General features: G+C 41.1%; 1 protein-coding gene across 2 annotated transcripts in view; it reads left to right on the top strand.

Moving 5' to 3' along the window:
* Positions 1–4,762: 4,762 nt before the first annotated feature.
* The window catches only part of LOC138202856 (neurocan core protein-like), a 42,667-nt gene continuing 28,958 nt past the window's right edge, over positions 4,763–18,471 (top strand). For both annotated transcript variants that reach the window (XM_069157170.1, XM_069157171.1), the window contains exons 1-2: positions 4,763–5,143; positions 15,922–16,001. In XM_069157170.1, the coding sequence (XP_069013271.1) occupies positions 15,926–16,001 (76 nt within the window). In that variant the 5' untranslated portion in view covers positions 4,763–5,143; positions 15,922–15,925. The remainder of the gene's footprint in view (positions 5,144–15,921; positions 16,002–18,471) is intronic.

Below are 18,471 nucleotides of genomic sequence, written 5' to 3' on the forward strand. Positions count from 1 at the left end.
TCAATAAGAGTAATCAATACCTGTTATGTGACACCGCTGTGGAGTGGAAACAGATCAGTGGCACCGTGGACAGAAGATCTGCCCTTGGCTTCAATTCCAGAGGATCAATTTACGATTGAATTACAAGAAGTCTTTCTCCGTACATGTTAACTTTCTCATGCCCCAGTCAGCTCTGAATGCCCCAGGGTTAGAAACACGAGTGGAAACGCACAACAATGTAATGATGATCATATATACTTCCTCGGAAGTGTCTCCACTTTGAGATCACAATAGAAACACGTAGACCTGTCATAATTATGACATAATATCCTGATTGCAGTTATTTGAGCATCATTGTCATAATCGTTTCCAAACATGTCCATAAAATCAGCTGGATGAAACTAACAGCTGTCTTATTCTTAACAATATTTCCACATCATTTCCCACCGTTTGACTGGTGCTCTTTAAATGATGTCATTTTACTTTGCCCTCCTCATCTGCTGTGGTTTAAAGGCTCATAAGTGGAGCACCACAGATTGACAAAAGCATCATGGCCAAACACCACATGGCTCTTCTTCATAAATTGTGTGTATTGTTAAACTATGATCAGACACACACATACTGTACACACACACACACACACACACACACACACACAAACACACGCATATATATATGTTTTCTGGTGAACACCTCTACTAAATGTGTCACATGCACATGGAAATGAGCAGCAGTGCAGTTAATTGCAGGGTTACTGTGAAAAGGATTCTCTCTCATGTTGGCTGTTTCTTCACTTTCCTTGTCGTATCCTTTTCTACCAAAGAGGGAAAATGGATTAGGGGCCAAAATTTCTATTTTAAACCACTAGAAGCAACCAGACAACTGAACTAAGTGACATCTGTCTGTCTGTCTGTCTGTCTGTCTGTCTCTTGAAGTAAAGAGATGAGAAGTTAATTTGGCAAAGTAAATTTAGGGATTTGAGTGCAGCGCAGCCGCAGCAGGGATAGACACAGCATTGTGATTTATTTGTGGAGACAAATGTTCAGAAATTGGTGTATAATGACCAAATTAACACATTTACTTTTTTACAATTAATTTGATCTGCAACCTTAATGTACAGAAAATCAAAACCTATACCCTGTGACTACAAAAATGGACGATGTTTTACTGAACTGGAAGACCAACATCAACGCTGTCTACAAGAAGGGGATGAGTCGACTCTTTTCCTTGAGGAAACTTCGATCCTTCAATGTGTGCAGCAAGATGTTGGAGATGTTCTATCTGTTGTGGCCAGTGAACTGTACTTCACTGTGGTCTGCTGGGGGAGCAGCATTGGAGCCGGAGACACCAACAGACTTAACAAACTGGTTAAGAAGGCCGGCTCCATCATCGGCTACAAACTGGACAGCCTGGAAAAGGTGGTGGAGAGGAGGACACTGAACAAACTATTATCCATATTGGATAATCCTGACCACCCTCTCCACCACCTGCTGCAGGGACAGCGGAGCACTTTCTCCAAAAGACTCCTTCAGCTCCGCTGTCACAAGGACAGATACAGGAGATCATTCCTGCCCCGACCGCAATAAGTCTGTACAATAACTCACCTCTGGCAAAATCCATCACACAACAATAACACTGTTGTCTGTGTTCTTGGTTGTTTGTATATAATATATATATAGATATATACTGTACTGTATATACTGTATATACTGTGCATTTTATATTTTATATTTAATATTTTTACTGCTATTTTACTGCTATTTTATTGCTTTCTGTTATTCTATTATTATTTTATTGCTTCCTGTATGCTGCTGTAGCGAAAAAAATTTCCCCTCTGGGATTAATAAAGTAACTACCTAACCTACCTTTTAGAGCTCCCCCTAAAATGTGGCAAAGTCGGCTTTCAGTGGAGCTCAGGTCCTTCTCTGGACAGCTGAGCTCCCCTTAGCTCCCCGTAATTCAAACCATGTATATAACAGTGGCATAAAATGAACAAAGACAATTAAATCCTTTAATGCACTTATTTGTCTGACAATTAAAGTTTCATGATTGTGACAGCCCTTGAAACACATTGAGTGTTTCAGCAAATGTCTGAAAACATTGTGGGCTTCAGGAAATACTAGCTTCAACACATTTTATGAATGTTTAATCCCCTGACATCCATTTTAGCCTGAATTCCCCTCAAAGTTGCTCTAATTACAATTGTATACCAACAATAGGTAAAAAGACTGCAGTTCCCCTCAGCTCTGCAGAGTTTCTTAGCTTCTTTCAGCTCTTTGTTTTGGTTCGCTCCCACACCTCTCATCAGAAGCAGCAGATGTTGCTCTTCTTGAAATAAAATGAAATAAATGAGAGCCAACCATTCATTCATGGCTACTTTTCATGCCATCAACTTGAAAAAATGTTATGTGCAAGAGTTTGGGCACCCTTCCAAGTGAGTACTTAACCCTGCTTTGACATATTGTATATAAGAGCTTGTAAACGCTTTTTATTGCCAGCTAAATGTTTGTCTTTTCTACATTCAGGGTTCTTCACCCACCCTTCCCTCACCTGTCCAGCGCTTCTTTCCAAAATGACTAGATTTGGTGCTGTTTAGTTCAAACGTATACTTCTGTGATGAAGTTGCGAGTAGCTTCCCTCTGATGATTCCTCCGTGAAGATCTTATTTGTTTATCTGCTGAACCTTCCTGTAAAAACGTTTGTCTTTCTGCCTGACAGATGTGCAGATTTATCTGAAAGTTTTTCTCCAGATCATATCTCGCCTCCCACAGTTCCCTTTAACTGACATTTCTTTCAAACTGTGGGAATTGAAAACTGAAAGCGCTTGGATTTTTTTTTTTTTCATAGCTTTCGGATGCTTTGTAGAGATAGATTTGTTTTCAGATCCTCACCTTGAAGGAGCCGCAAGTTGTTGAGTCTTACGACAACATTTGACAATTCAGACAATTTATCATTTATAATAATTTATTATTTAAGCCTGGAACAATTCCCTAATGACATCTCTGGACTTGCACAGTAGTCCTAACGAGGGTAGGCTGAAACATGAAGCCCAAACTCTTGCAAATAACAAAATTAGTGTAAGATTTGTTTTTAAATATATATATAAAAAAAGTAATAGTGCAGTAACATGTAAATAAATGCTTGGTTTAATGTGTGCTTGCTGCAGATGTTGTATTCACCTCTTTTCTCTACAAAAATGAACAAAAGGTGCCCTGGGGTACCAAAACCTTTGCATAAAACTGTAGTGGAGCATCTCTCAAATGAAGAGGTGGATATTTTCTTCAGAAAATTGCTGCGACCCAAAACAGAAATATTGAACTTGTATTCATTACTCCAAATTAATGCTAATGTTTCTTCATGTCTGCTACATGTGAACATTTTGCATGTTCATCATTACAACTTTACACTGTGTTAATATGTTAATGTTATTTTTAATGCTAGTTGCTGCCCCCAAGTGGCCCAAACAAATCTGTTAAGACAACTTAAAGTAGCTTTGAAGTTGGATATAAGCATCTTTTTCCCATGTCTGGTGGTATAATGTACTAAACTCTGTATTATTATCATGTATTGAAGCTGCATGATGTTTTATGAGTGAACTATTCAAACCCAAGACTCCTGAATCAAATTGAAATATTCTTATGCATGCTTGTTTACATGTTCCTCAAAAGGCAGCAGAAACTTTAAGAGGTCCACTAGAATGTGAATAAAGTTAAGAAGATCTGAACACAGTTTGGTTGCAAAGCAAGAGTTTCTAATGACTGACCAACAGGCGAGTCACCTGGGTTGAATTTTGGTTAAAATGAAAAAGAATTACTCAGTAATTCATTCATCCTTTATTATTTCAGGCCTCACACGTCTACACAGAGACTCTCCAAACCAATGGGTAAGTAACGATTTTAATTCAGTGACATTGTGATTACTGTGATTAGTGGCTCTATTAAGATTCCAAAACCAACTCGTGCCTCCGTTACACAAGGGAAGTTGCATAATTCAAAACCATCTTGAGCACGGAGCAACAGACTGCAGACCTAAAGAATGATGAATAACAAAGAGGAGTCTGCTGCTCTTCACTTTGTCATTGACAGAAATAAGTGTCAGAGCTGAACCTGCAGTCAGACAGCCTTACATGGTCAGAGCTGCCATCAGCAACAAAGTTTTTTTTTTCTTCTCCTTTTCTGTATAATGTAATGAAGACTGATGCTGTTTGATTTGTATTGAGCCTGCTGCAGCGATGAGATGTTGACTGCTGCCAGGTTGGGCGATGCATCTGTAGGCGCTGAGCGGCATTGACAAGAAATTCTGAGCATTCGTCAAACATTATTCCTGCGCACATTAACTGAATAGTGATCAGTTTGTCTCATTAGAAAATAAGGCCTGGGGGTTATATGTGATTACACAAGTTGTGTCGTTTGTAGGAGATGTGTGAAAATGTGTGGAAACAGAGGGTGTGAGGATTTGTTGGGGGGGGGGGGGGGGGGGGGGGGAGTGAACTGGTGGTCAGACTGTTATTGTAAGCTCATGGGTAAATTCCAATTTAATTCACAGACACCGGATCAACCTTTTGAGGTTTATGTAGGAATCGGATTATGGTCATATAAAGTACACCCCCCTCTCTCTCTCTTTTTCACCCCCCCACTCTCCCCTCCCACCCGCACCGCCACCCTCGTCTCCCCCACTTTGAATGGGGGCGCTGGAGCCGTCTGCCTGTCACTGCTTGCCTCTTTGTTCAAACCGATTTTGCTTCTGCTGGTGAGGTGGGGGGGACGGAGGGAGCACCTTGCTCTCTCTCTCTCTCTCTCTCTCTCTCTCGCTCTCTCTCTCTCTCTCTCTCGCTCTCGCTCTCTCTCTCTCTCTCTCTCTCTGCGTGTGTGTGTGCGCTCATCTATTCCGATCTGGAAGATATCAGTGTCTGACGGGATGACCGGCGCAGAAGCTGCTGCTCAGTGAGGAGAGGATAATGTTGAAGGAGTAGAAGTCCGAGTGCACGCACTCCCCCCCCCCCCCCGCCGGTCTCTTTTGCCTCTGCAAAGTGCCGTTTCACCCTTGTTTCGTCGCTTGCCGTCTCTGCACCCTCTGGGAGCTTTGGAGAGCACCTGCACTGAGGCGCAAGGCTTACATTCCTGAGGATTGCACCATTAAGACGCGACTTGGTTCGCCAGATACGGTAAGAGTAGGCATGATATTCTCCGCATGCTTAATGTATGAAATCAGTCGTTTTGGTCAGTGTGTCATATCTCAAGTCACCGGGTGGCCAGAGGCGCCTGAGATCTCTCAGCCTGGAAGACGGTTTTAAGTGCTTTCATTTCTTGGCTGCAATAAAAAAAAAAGCGCACTTTTGAAGCAACTGCAACAAAATCATGTGATAAAACCGCTTAAGAATTTTAGGGTGCTTCAAACATTGCCTATCCATGCAATATCTAAGCATATGCAAACGTAATAAGTGGAAGTAATAAGTATTTTTTTTTCCTGTACACCAATCAACGTCCTCGCCATCGCACTACCACAGCGTCAGCTACCCAGACGCGCACAAATCATACCCGTTCGGGATAGCTTTAATTATTTACAGGTCAAAGCTTTTAATATTGGTCTATATTTACGGGCCATGTAGGTTCATGCATAAATCATCAACTCCCCAAGTAACCTTGTTAGTGTGTCCTTTACATGGTTTTCTCTGATCTTGTCTTCTATCACACAAACTTGTGCTTTGGTTCAGTTGAGCCTCAGAATCTTCCTTTACAGATGACTTCATTAAAAGGAATCAAAGGTGACTAGGCCTTCTGTTGGGTGATGGGATTGTGGAAGCAGATCTGAACACCTGAACAGGTGTTTGTGAAATATATTATGTAAATCAGAGCCTTTTGGTGAACAAACAACATGTGTTGAGTAACTGCCTAAATCAGATCTTCTATTGGTCCACTTCCAGAGCTGTCACCTGGGCATGACATCAAAGATACTCTATAGAAACTGGATTATTGTGATTACTGGGTCTCCCGGCTGCTTCTTCCTGTATTTTCATTTTTACATTCATGTCTGTGCATTCTACCTTTGTTAAACAAACTTTGCTTTTGTCCTCAAAATATGAAAAAAAAATTATACAAAAAGTGAGCCAATGATGGTAAAGGAGATTGATTGCCTGGTGCCAAGCAGGTGACCAGATCTTTGAGAGGGTTTTATTGATGAGGACCCGCTCTGTAAACAAACACTGGCATGTACAAATCACAGTGAAGGAGGAGAACAGCGTGGGTCACCTTGACAAATGAGCTGTATTGTCTGAGAATATGAGAGCCCCTGCAACCCAATAAAGCCCATTCTGTTTCCATTCAGCGCTTTAGTCTGGAGGAGTCCAAGTCTTTTCTTCTATGGCCTTGTTAGTGTCGCTCACCACCAGCTGTGTCTCAGAGCCATGAAGCAGGACGAGGTTAACTAGGCAACGCAACATGGTAGAGGGGCTCCAGCTCAGAAAATGTGGGTTTGGGAGAGCTCACACAGAACACAGAAGCTAAGAAGTGGGATGAGAGGAGAGGAGAATAGTGAGGAATGAGGCAACAAGACCCAGCTGAAAGTTTACAGCATGCATTTTTCATTCGGTCCGGATGAGTGAGTGAGTGAGTGAGTGAGTGAGTGAGTGAGTGAGTGAGTGAGTGAGCGAGCGAGCGAGTGAGTGAGTGAGTGAGTAGGTGTGCGTGTTTGAAAGGGTGTGTTGGCATCCATGAGCCCTGGCATGCATACAGTAGTTGCGTGTATGTTGGTGTGTTCATGTGCGTATGTAGATGAGTGCACTCATAGGAGCAGAGGGATCACAGAGTGGTGCCGTGTTGAGGGAAAGAAAAGGGTCTGATTCTAAAATAGAGTGCGAGCTCAGTTCAGCTGGCTCGCTGTCTGTCGCTGCACATTTTGCACTCATTCAGCCCCACTATTGTTTGTCATGTCTGGCACTGAGCCGTCTGCAATCCCAGGAGTCACTTCACATGAAAAAAAAGGGTCATGTGAGATGCTCTCAGATAGGTGGAGAAGATAGATGATGATTAGTGGTTCCATAGAAGAATTACTCCTGTTCTCAGCTTCTTTGTTGTGAGGATTTGCTGCTTTTCTTTGTCTTTTGTGGACCTTAACTGGATATGTTTAAGTTTGATTGGTCAAAACAATTAGTGTGGCAAAGTTCTTCACAGTTTTTCTGCATTTTTTACATAAAACCAAAAGAAAAAAAAGAGAAAATAATAACTGATTGATGAGCTCAAATATTCAGACCATTTGTTTTATTTTCTGATGAAAATAGTGATCAAATGAATTCAATAAGACACACTTGTGACAACTTCTGCTCACAAGTGTGCAGTTTTCTCCTCCATTTGTCTTATATGGAAGTGTTTCAAAAGCCTTGCTGATGTTGTATTTTCAGTAGAAGCCAAATGTACTTCTCAGTCAGAGTTTGATATTATTCTCGATGGTAAGAAAGTGCCCACTCCAAGATGTCACGCAGGTGATTATGGGTTCTATTCCCTCTAATACAGTGTTAATAACTACCAGAATGGGGCTATATAAATGCAAATGAGTAGCATTGCTCGCTTATAGCAGCCCAGGTATGATCAAAATAAGCTTCACTTCGGAGAGAGCCACATGCGTGTTGATTTATGATTATGCTGCCCTTAAAAAGTGCTGGTTTTGTTTGGATCAGAGTGTGATGGAGAGTTGTACAGTGCAGCAGATGACTGCAGACCACTTTTTAATTTTTTTTTTTTAATTTTTTTTTTAAACTCTGATTCACAAACAGCAGATCCAACTGTGAATCGGTTTGCAAACTGAAGTGGGAATTTTCTGACCTCTTTGAACTTTGTGGTTTGTTTACTGCCAGAAGATGACTGTAGGTTTCGGACTAACAATGACTTTACAGTCAGAGGAGTAAAAACTGTCCATGTTTTCAGCACTGGACAGCTCCCAATTCTCAGAGTCCAGTGAGTTGAACAACAAACAGTGAAAAAGAAAAAGACCAATGAAGACTCTTCGTTTTGAGTTTCAGGATGCGGACTTTAAGCCAAACTCAGCCTCCCTCTCCTCTCTGTGGAATATTGAAACCCTCTTGCAGCGCGAGTGCCCAGCTGCCAAAACCCAAAGGGGATTGGAAAAACCAATCCATCAATCACCTCCGGTCTTTAGCCTGGGAGGGACTAAAGCAGCCCACCAGGCCAATCATTACAAGCGTAGATGAAACCACAGCTGAACAGCTCTCCCACACAAAGAGAAAGGTCCCTCTCTTTGTCCTTGGCCAGGGGCTCTCCTCGAAGGTCTGGTGGAAGACAAATGTTTGGCTTTACAAGAAGCTCTTTGAGGCAGCACCAAACTTTTATCAGCCTCTGCAGCACAGAGATTAGAATAATTAGTCCCTTTCTGCCTGTTCATTGGTTATTGCAGTTAGTTTTTGATATGTAATGTCACCCTGTTTTGAAATATCTCCATTCAGCACTTCTTTATTGTTAAGTGCTGATGTGAGAATGAGCCGATAGCTCCTGACTCTCTGGGCATTTGGCGCTGGTAATAAACACTTGAAGGACAGAGCTCTTTTTCCGTCTTTCCTTGCCTCGTTGATATTCCACGAACTCAGCACATCATTAAAGATGAGGAATTCTTGGATGAAGTCCCACCAGCATGTCTGTGTTTGTGTCTCTGATTCCATTTCGTTTCACGGTTTCTGTTTTTTCTGACCACTTTCCACTGTGGATAAAAATATGGTCTAACTGTGACCAGTTTATGGTAACGCTGATGATGCAAGAAATACAGAAAGTGTGTGCGTGTGTGCGTTAGTGTGTGTTTCTGGAGATTTAATACACTCAAGATGATGGCTGCGTCTCGTGCACCTGATCCTTTATTGGCTTTGTTATCAAGAGCTAACATCCAAACCTTCACCATTGACCTCTGCTGTCTATCAGACACAGCTGGTGTAGTGGCCACTTAGATAGCATGAACAGTCCCTTGCTGCTTATATGTGACCCCTGACCCTTAAATCATTACCTAAACAAATATTTTACAAACAAAATATTTGAACTTCATAGTTTTAAAGCTGCTCTAACAATTTCCCTATGACAACAAAGGATCAAATGACTGTAGGAATAATGTCAAAGGTGTAGTATGGAGCTTTTGAGCCCATTTTAGCTCATTGTGTGGGATTTGCAGCCACAGCTTAATTTTTTCGGTTCACTCAGGAGAGGGAATCTTGACCTTAAATTGATCAGGTGGTCAGAAATATAACTCCAAATTGACATCTCTATTATTGGAAGTTTTAAATGACATTTTGACAATTTTGTTTAATGTATGTTTTTATTTTCCTTTTTTTAGATGCAAGCATAAGAACTGCACATAAATTAAAATTGGTGACTTACTAAAAAACACTGTATCTACTCTTTTTAAAATAGCATGAAAAAGTATCTTATTTTGGATGTAAAAATATGATGGGGGGAATAAAAAAAATAATGACCAAGAAAGTTCTTATTAAAACTCCACATTAGGATACTTCAAGTGGGAGTTATCAACCATCATCCAAATTATAATTACAATAATTTATAACTAATACTTTGATCATTTCTACTTACTATCTCAAAATATTGATTTATTTTTGGCAAGGTTATCTTTTCATCTACTTTTTGTTCTTCCCAGTAGATACATCTCATCTCGAGTCCTCTGCACTCCAAGAACACATTTTTACTAATTATTTACTGATTTTAGAGCTTGTTTTTTTGCTCAGAGGTAAAATGAGAAGCTCTTCCTCTTGCAGTAAAAAGGTTCACTGGTTAGAAATCAATTGATGTCAGGGTGATCTGATCCTTTTTGATGCGTTACAGAAATGAGCAGTGATTGATTCGACTGAGGGCAGCTGTATGTCGCTCACTGGTTTTCTATTTCCTCTGAAAGCTACGATACTCTATTGTCACACCTTTATGGGCACACTTTTAAATAATGCGGCTCCCTCATATGTTAATGAAATGCATTTAAATGTTGTTGTTTTTTTGTCCCAACTGGCAGTTGGTGAACATACACCGAATCTCCCCCAGTGAAACCTACGCCTTTTGTACAGGCTCACACAACAAAAACACACATATTGGCGGCGCCAGAATGAGGCGGAGAATGAAGAGGTGTCGATAGAAAATGAGCATGTCTGAGATCATCTGCTGCAGGTCTGCCAAGTGTAGCTCCTCAGCAGCTTAATAGCACTACATCCAGGTAGGAAACAGATGGATGTTATGAGAGCTGTCAATCTCTGGCAGGTGTGCAAAACATAATTGGTGAGACATGCATTAAACATCGCATCAGTACATTTCCTCTTGGGTACCCATACTGTATGTTTTCTTCCTTAATATTTAACAAAAGGAGGAAAGTTATTTCTGCCTCTGACCTACTGAGTTACTACAAACTGAAGTCATGACCCAGAGTTGCCTCCCCTTGTCTCTTTCTCGCTGAACTTGTCCGTCAAGGATCCTTCAGATTGATCTAAATTACCTCCTTTCCCCGCTTTACTGCACACACATCCAGCCAACTTTTAACTTGGCCTCCCCTAAGCGTGTTATCGAGCTAGTTTAAATCACCCCTGTCCCAGTGCCCAGAGAGATCAATGGTGTCAGTGTGAGAGGATGGAGTGTGTAATCTTGAATCCAAGGGACCAGCAGCTTTCCAGAGTCTTCTCTCCATCCGAAGCCCCGGCCAGAACTGCATGAGTCATTAGTTGCTTTGAGTGTGATTAGTCACCTCACAGGCCCGCTGAACACAAAGACTATCTGTGTGTTTGTGTGCTGGATGTGAATACCTGATTCAACTCAGTTCACTTTTCCCAGTTTCCTTTCTTGTTTTCAGTTTCTTGAAAAATTCATGTTCATCCACTCTGCTTTAGTGTCTCTTATGTGGCATCAAATCACCATTGTAACACGCTGTTCCTGAATTTTTCTCCCGTCTTTACAATTAATTGACCGAAGTCACACATAGAAGTACAAATTTTAGCAGCACATCTTTTAAATGGACTTTCTACAGCCTTTTTTTTTTTTTTTTTTTTTACACAAACAGCAAATTAAGAGGAATTGTGGAGCTTTGAACTGCCTTTTTAAAAAAAAAAAAAATTTTTTTAAGAGCTTTCATCATGGCACTGTTATTGTCACAATGCTGATAAAATGACCTTCCTTTCATTCCTCTTCCTTCATCTTCTTCCTCTCACTACTTTGTCTGACACTTATCTGGAGCTGTTATTCTCACGTTCACGCTGTTGCTCTCTGGAGGTAATAGTTTTGTGAGATATGATTAAGAAAAGGAGAGGAGAGGAATCACCTTTTTCTGTCAGGTTACGGTAGGAGAGACAAGACAGGCGGTTTGACTCCTTCCTGTTAAGACGGGTTCTGTTTCTGTACGTGTGCCATTTTTAGACCATGGTTACTTTTTAGACATCGATTGTGCTGTTCCCAGTTTCCCAGAAAGGTTTTGTAACCTCCTGTAAAAGATACAATTTTAATTGTTGGATTTTAACTCCATGAGAAATGTGTCTCTCCGAAAGGCGGGAAGAGCTCAAACTTTCACTGTTCTGTCAAATGTCAAGCACAAAGGGGAAAAAAAAATGGCTTACTCCCATCTTTGTGGTAGAGCATCATTTCCAGTAGCCAAAGAGAACTTTATTGGCAAAATGAATTACTCCTTTTTGGAGCCACCCCCTGTAGGCCCTCTGGAGTATTGCAGTATACAGTAATTCTGCAATGGCCTAATTTCTTAGACCCGTAAGTTACGTCTACTTTTATATGTTCAGGATTGGCACATCCACTGTGTAGAAACCAAAATGCTAGCAGAGTTCATGCTAACGTTAGCATCTGTGTGCTGTGCTGTTATTTGTTTGAGAAGTTTTCTCCAGCTTTAATCTCATTACCTGTAATAGTGTTATGTTTCCCAAACCCATCATCCAAGTGAAACACACATATAGACAATATTTTAACAGTAAAACATAAAATCTATGCTTCTTGTACATCTTTTAATGTAATAAGCATCCAAATGGTTTTATGATTAAAATGCAAATTTTTTTTTCATTTCTGTTTATAAAGCTGTAGAGCTAATCAAGTCTCTGCAAGAGGATACAGAATTTCTGTGAGGGACATGTAGTTTTATCATCCTAAATGATGGCTTTTAGTATAATATGTGTGTGTAGCCATCAATCGCATATCTGTTGTGAGTAGTGAATCTGACCGTAAACTGCTGTGTGAATGCAGCATGCTGGAATGTAAAGCTTGACTGACAGAGAAACAGTGACATGAAGATTATTGTCTGGCAGAATATAAACAGGTCAACAAACTGATATTTAAACAGAGATATCAGCTGCCATTTTGTTTATCTTTGTTCATGTTTTGTGCACACAAATGCAGAAGGTGAGACTCGGGGACCTACCTCTGGTCCTCTGGGACGTGATGAGGGTCTTTATAGTACAGCAGCATATGTGTGTGGGTTCATGTGTCATGAATTAACACGGGACCCAACCTGGCCTGATTTAGTACATCTTTGCAGTCTGTGACTCCACACACACATGTGCCTGTAGCATGATGGAGGCACTGTGAGAATAAAGCCGTCATGTTGTGCTCACAAACAGGATTTATCTTCTCCACAACAGCAGCTGACATGATGTGTTCCACACTTTTCATGCTCTTTCTTCAAGCAATTTTCCCACCAACCGCAGACCTGAGGGAGATTTGGGTCGAGGGGCCCATCTTTCCTGCGTCATGATGATCATGAGGCCAGTTGGTCTCCTGCTGCAACAGATTGACAGCTTAGTGCTGAGCCATAATGTAGGTCTGCCAGCCTCATCTGTTAGCTCTCTTTGGATCACTGTCACTCCGCTCGCTAGCTCCTACAATGAGCTGAGAAGGAGTGCTATTCAGACGACATCGCGAAAATGTGTCAGATGGACATCCACATTGAAGTCCACTGAAGCATTTTAGAGACTTCTGGCTCTTTTCTCCTCAAGACACAACCGCGCCTGTGAAAGTAAAGAAGGGCAATTTAGAAGGAGGCGCTCACAACATCTGATGTCTCTTCCTTAACAAAAGGTGGTGCTGGTTAGTATGCGGCTGGTGTGATTGGATGACCAGTGCACTGTATGTTGTAAATCCCCTCCGGCAAAACTTTGAATGGCTGCTGTCTATAGGCATATAGTGTTGTATATTGTGTAGCATCCATAGGCTGAACTCTGTATTCTGTTGGTGTTGGTGTTGGGCCCCTGCCAGTCCCAGGCCCTCAGATACAACACTCTCTAATGCTCTCCTGTTTGCAAGACTGGGCAAACTCCCTGGTGTCATGACCCTCTCCAAGCCTTTAGAAATCTCTTGTCTCCCACCCAGCAAGCTCAACCAATAGTTCAGGCCTTCAACAGGCAAAGAGTCCAACGGCCCGACCCCAATCTGTCACAGCCCATCACAAGGTCCTAGTCCACCTTTGGAGATGGGATGCCTCAAAGTGTGTGGCACAGCGGGGTCTTACCCTCACCAGAATCCCCTTTTCATGGGTGTGAGACTGAAATGGTAGCCCACAATTAAAAACTGCACCACAAATGGTTGTTTAATGACACTATAGTTTGGCAGGTGTCACCGAGTGCTTTACCGTCTAAGAGGAATGTTTTTCTTTGACTCCACTTTTATACGACTGAAGGTTTTACTGAGCCTTCACATGGTCAAGAAATAGAGCGACCATTATTTCTGTCACTTATAAAGGGTTGAGCTGATGTTGCATAATCTTCTCTTTAAGCAACAGGGATGCTGTTGGCATGAGCTGCCGTTACCTTGGTGAATGCAAAAAAAGGCCTTTTGCTTTCCTGGATTGTTTACTTTATGTAACTGAAAGCTAGACAGCCCAAAACTGTTGGGCAAATTTCTGTTCCAACTAATTTCAGATTCTTCAGAGAGTGTACCAGCAAGTCTCAGTGAGTAATGCCTGTGTAGACAAGAGCGTTTAAAGAACCAAATTGTCCATAAGTAAATTCATAATTTAGGGCGGCTTAACTTGCGTTGCTTAACTCCCCCTAAAATAAGCATTACAAAACAGAGCTGTGTTTATACTCTCTTCTTCATATCCATTTCATACCAGTACAAGGCAATAAAGCTCTGTCGCAGGCCTCTCTCCATTGAGCTGAGAAGCATTGGGCCCCAAGCCAGATCCGCTGGCAAAGTCAGCAGCTCATTTCTGATGTGTGGTCGGATTTCCTCTATGTTGTGCAGCAGGAGTGCACCAGAATCACTTCTTTTTTTGGGGGGACTGCAGTATGGCAAAAGTTAACCTGACCTTATATTTTGAAATGAGACCATTTGGTTCTCACAAGATTCAATCAAGTTTTCATAATCAGATTTATCACTGTATCTGGCATCAGATCAAATCAGACTTTACAGTGTCTGATGGTCTTGTTTATCAGGTACAAGACCAGTGCTGCATACCAATATTTGGACTGGTAATAGAGACAGCTGTAGCCTATGAGGCAGGGTGGGTCTTCAGGGGAAAATTTAGGTTGCATCTGCTTAATGAATGTAATGTATCCAACAGTGCATCCTCCAATTTCTAGGAGTGGATGAGTTCAAAGGTCACCTTGTATCATTGAGTGCCAACAGTTTACAGCCTCTCTTACACACACACACACACACACACACACACACACACACACACACACACACACACACACACACACACACACAATACTGTGCCCTAACGCACTCCCCAGAAAACACAGAATACAAGCCCCATGAACTGTGTTTGTGATGCAGTATTTTTTTATTTGTTTTGACATTATAACACCAGTTAATAAAATGGATCAGCATTTGCATTGAGATGGGCCTTTTAGTGATTCAGTGTTCAAGGCTGTTTTGGGGCCTTTGCTGCATTTCATAGGTGTTTACAGTGGTGAGCTGGGAATATTGTGGAGGCTATAACAACAATAGATGAGAGAAAAACTATATAAATACATTTGTCCATTCAAAAATCTTGTGAAGGTCAGGATTACTTTTCGTACCAGTAAGATTTGATGCTGCTCTTTCAGCAGCTGTGGTAACCTCACAGATATTGGTTTGTGTAATCTACTGCTCGCTTTTTGGTCTGCCATTCGGAGTGGTTGAACAGACCACAATGCATTGCTTACAGCTTCAGTGAATATCCACACTACCATTCTATTTAGTATGCCAGAAAAAATATTTAATATGTCCCAGTATGTAATGTAGTATGCAAAAAATACCAACATTTCAGGCAGGAACAGGCAGCTCTTCATCTGTTTAAACATGAAAATCCAGTTTCACCTGACAGAAAAACCTGTCGTATTGATAAAAGGCTTTTATCCAAAGCACTTTACAATTTGCCTCTCACGCCCCCCCCCCCCCCCCCCCCACACACACACACACACACACGCACATACGCTTACACACCAAGCAGAGCGCTACCATGCTAGGCATCTTACAAACAATTTCGGTTTGAGTGCAGCTGTAAATTTAAAGCTTTAAGGTTAATAGAGAACGTCAATAAGATTTGATTTAGCACAATACCTGCTGAGGCACTGCACATGACTGTAGTTTTGATATTGGGAATTGTTTTTTTTTTTAAGGTTTTTAGTAGATTTTATGTGCAAAAATCTCAATTTCTTTTAGAAATATGGTTGAAAAAAAAAATCCTTCATGATGGTGGAAACCTCTTTAAAGATGGACTGTTTAAAAAAATCTGTAACTAAACTAAACTAAATATAAATGTAGAATAGCATATAGAAAAGGAGCTTGATTGGCTATTCCAGCCTCTACGATCTATACACAGTAGGTATACAAACTGTATTTGTTCATACATGTTGTAAATCGTCATTTTATACGACTGCAACATGTCTTTTTGTCTCTCGTTACTGATTCCATTTTTCTTCTCAATCCCATCTCACGGCTCTTCTCTCGGTTTTCTTGTCTGTCTCCCTCTCTGCAGGTCTATGATGGTGCTCACTCTGTGTGCAGCTGGGCGGCAGATCCTTTTTGCTCTGATACTGCTGCTCTCTTTAGGCTTGGGTGAGTTCTCTGTCTCCCTCCTGCACACCTTATTTTTCTTCAACTACTTCATCTCCAGGTGCTGCAGAAATTCATCTTCCATATGAAGAGACAACAGTCAATAGTAAGAGATGAAGTGAATCCATTGAAAGAGGAGGGACTGAGCAGGACAAGATGAGGGTGGTGGGGGGGGGTAGATGAAAGGAAGGACGGTAGAACAGAATGAAGGGAGGATGAGCGACTGGACCAGAATATATAACAACTGGTTCATATTAATTTTTGCACAGACATAAATACACAAGACAGGTCTGCACTAATTTGAGTGTCATAAGTGAGAGCTGACATGCTGAGGATGTTTGCAGACATGCTCGGTGGGACCGAGCTGGAACACCTCCAAGCCCATTTATGCAAGTTTAGTCGACCATCTGTTCCATTACAACTATGCATAAAATTCACAATTATGGAACAAAAGACAAAACATCTCAGAGCTGCAGGTCTCTGTTGGATATAATCGCAGGCTTGAGGTCCCATGTGCACTCTGCTGACTGCCTGTAGCAAAGATAAGTTCCTTTTTTTAATTACTTTTACTGCAATTGGCATGCATGATGGCGGTCAGCCTGGATTATCATTAAAATTAGATCCTGCATCACACATTTCCCAAAATTCAAACATTACCCGACTAGTCATTGTGCTCTAAAAGCATCTTACTCCACATTGTTCTGTCTGTTTTTGTTGCACAATCCAAAATCCCAAAGTAAAGCAAAATATCTCTCCACCGCTAAACTAAAAAAAAATGGAATGGAGCCTCTGATTTCTCCCAAATTGAAACATTACCGACATTCTATCGGCTCAATCTGTAATTTTATCACCACAAATCTGCCCTGAAGCACACAACAAAGTACCACAAGATATCAAATGGGAACATATGGATAATATTGAGAAGTTTACAGCGTTAGTTGATGACAGATGGCAAACAGAATACAGGTCAGTAGTAAATATTGCAGATCCATATAAACTTGTATCTGATGTCCTCTGTGTCACAACATGCTCAGCCTGCCAAAAACTCTGAGTGCAGTTTAAAACTGCTGTCTGAATGGCTTAAAAATGTTGACCTTGACAACTCTGTGGCAGATGCCCGTGGACACGACATTTCCAGACTCTCTGAGTGAATGAAAATCACCTGAAGGGGCCTGAATAAACCTTTGGCAGGAGGACAAAATCTTGTGGGAGACAAATTGTTGCAAGACATACAGTACACTAGATGATGAGCTTGTTTTTAAAGGAATAGTTCCACATGTTGGGAAATATGTTTGTTGGCTTTCTTGCAGTTAGTTGCATGAGAAGACTCCCGTGTTTGAAGGGTAAATACGGGACTATTGCGAGCGGCTGATTAGCTTAACTTGGCTTAGCATGAAGGCTGAAAACAAAGCACTACAGGAAGTAACTGCTTCCAGCCAAGAGACAGTCTGGCACCCCACCCAACATAAAACCCAACTCTTTTTTTTTTTTTTTTTTTTTTAACAGATAAAATGTGTTAATTAGTGAGCTTTAGAGGTGCTGGTAGACAGACTTTGTTACGTCTTCTGTTTCCACATGTTTCCAGTCTTTGTGTTAAGCTGACTGCTGGCTTTAGCTTTGTCCTTTCTATAGAGATATGTGAGAGATCCAGGGGCAGCAGGTGAAAATATTTCTAGGTGGGGCTATCCTGATGTGATATATACTGTATATACGATTACACAGTTTACCAAAAATAAACGTTTTCAGGAAGAAATAGAGTCAGAGCAATATCTGGTACGATTAAAATAACAAACAGTAGCCTACTTGATGATCTGCTGCAGCAGGAACCTGCTCTGATACATGCTCTTGGGACTCTGGGATGAAATCAAACCCTAAACAGGATAAGAGAGTGTATAAATAAATGAAACATACAGTGGTGTTTTTATATTTCTTCATAAATATGACCTAAAACATCATTGGATAATCACAAAAGAAAACCAAATGAATCCAATGAGATTGATATATTATGTTTGGTCATTCTTATATTGAGAAAAACAATCCAGTATTACCTAGCTGTATGTAAGTTGTTCCAACATAGCAAACCACTAAGGAAGCCGTGATGTAGCCGAAAGTTCCAGAAAAATCGATTTAGTCGACCCTGAGTTAAGATCAAACTAAGGTTTCCAAGGTCAAAGGTGGAAATTCATGCTCAGCAATTTGAATATTTACCACTAAATATTGATTGTATGTCTCTATATGTGACAAATGATAATGAACGAAGGCCCTAAATGGGAAGCAATTTTCGGCATCAAAAAGCTGAAATACAATTAGCCAACACAAAATGCAGTTTCAGTATAAATTACATCAACATCGGCCTTTAAACCTTTGGTGCAGGTTATCTGTAATCCACAGAGCTCTGTGTGCTCTGGACTGACAGGAATAAGAGACAGGTCTGTTAATGACAGAGAGTGTCCTTTCATGTCACTTCCAGCTC

This window comes from Embiotoca jacksoni, unplaced genomic scaffold (genome assembly GCF_022577435.1).
Source record: "Embiotoca jacksoni isolate LCO1_2020_lvr unplaced genomic scaffold, fEmbJac1.0.p SCAF_22, whole genome shotgun sequence".
NCBI lineage: Eukaryota > Metazoa > Chordata > Actinopteri > Embiotocidae > Embiotoca > Embiotoca jacksoni.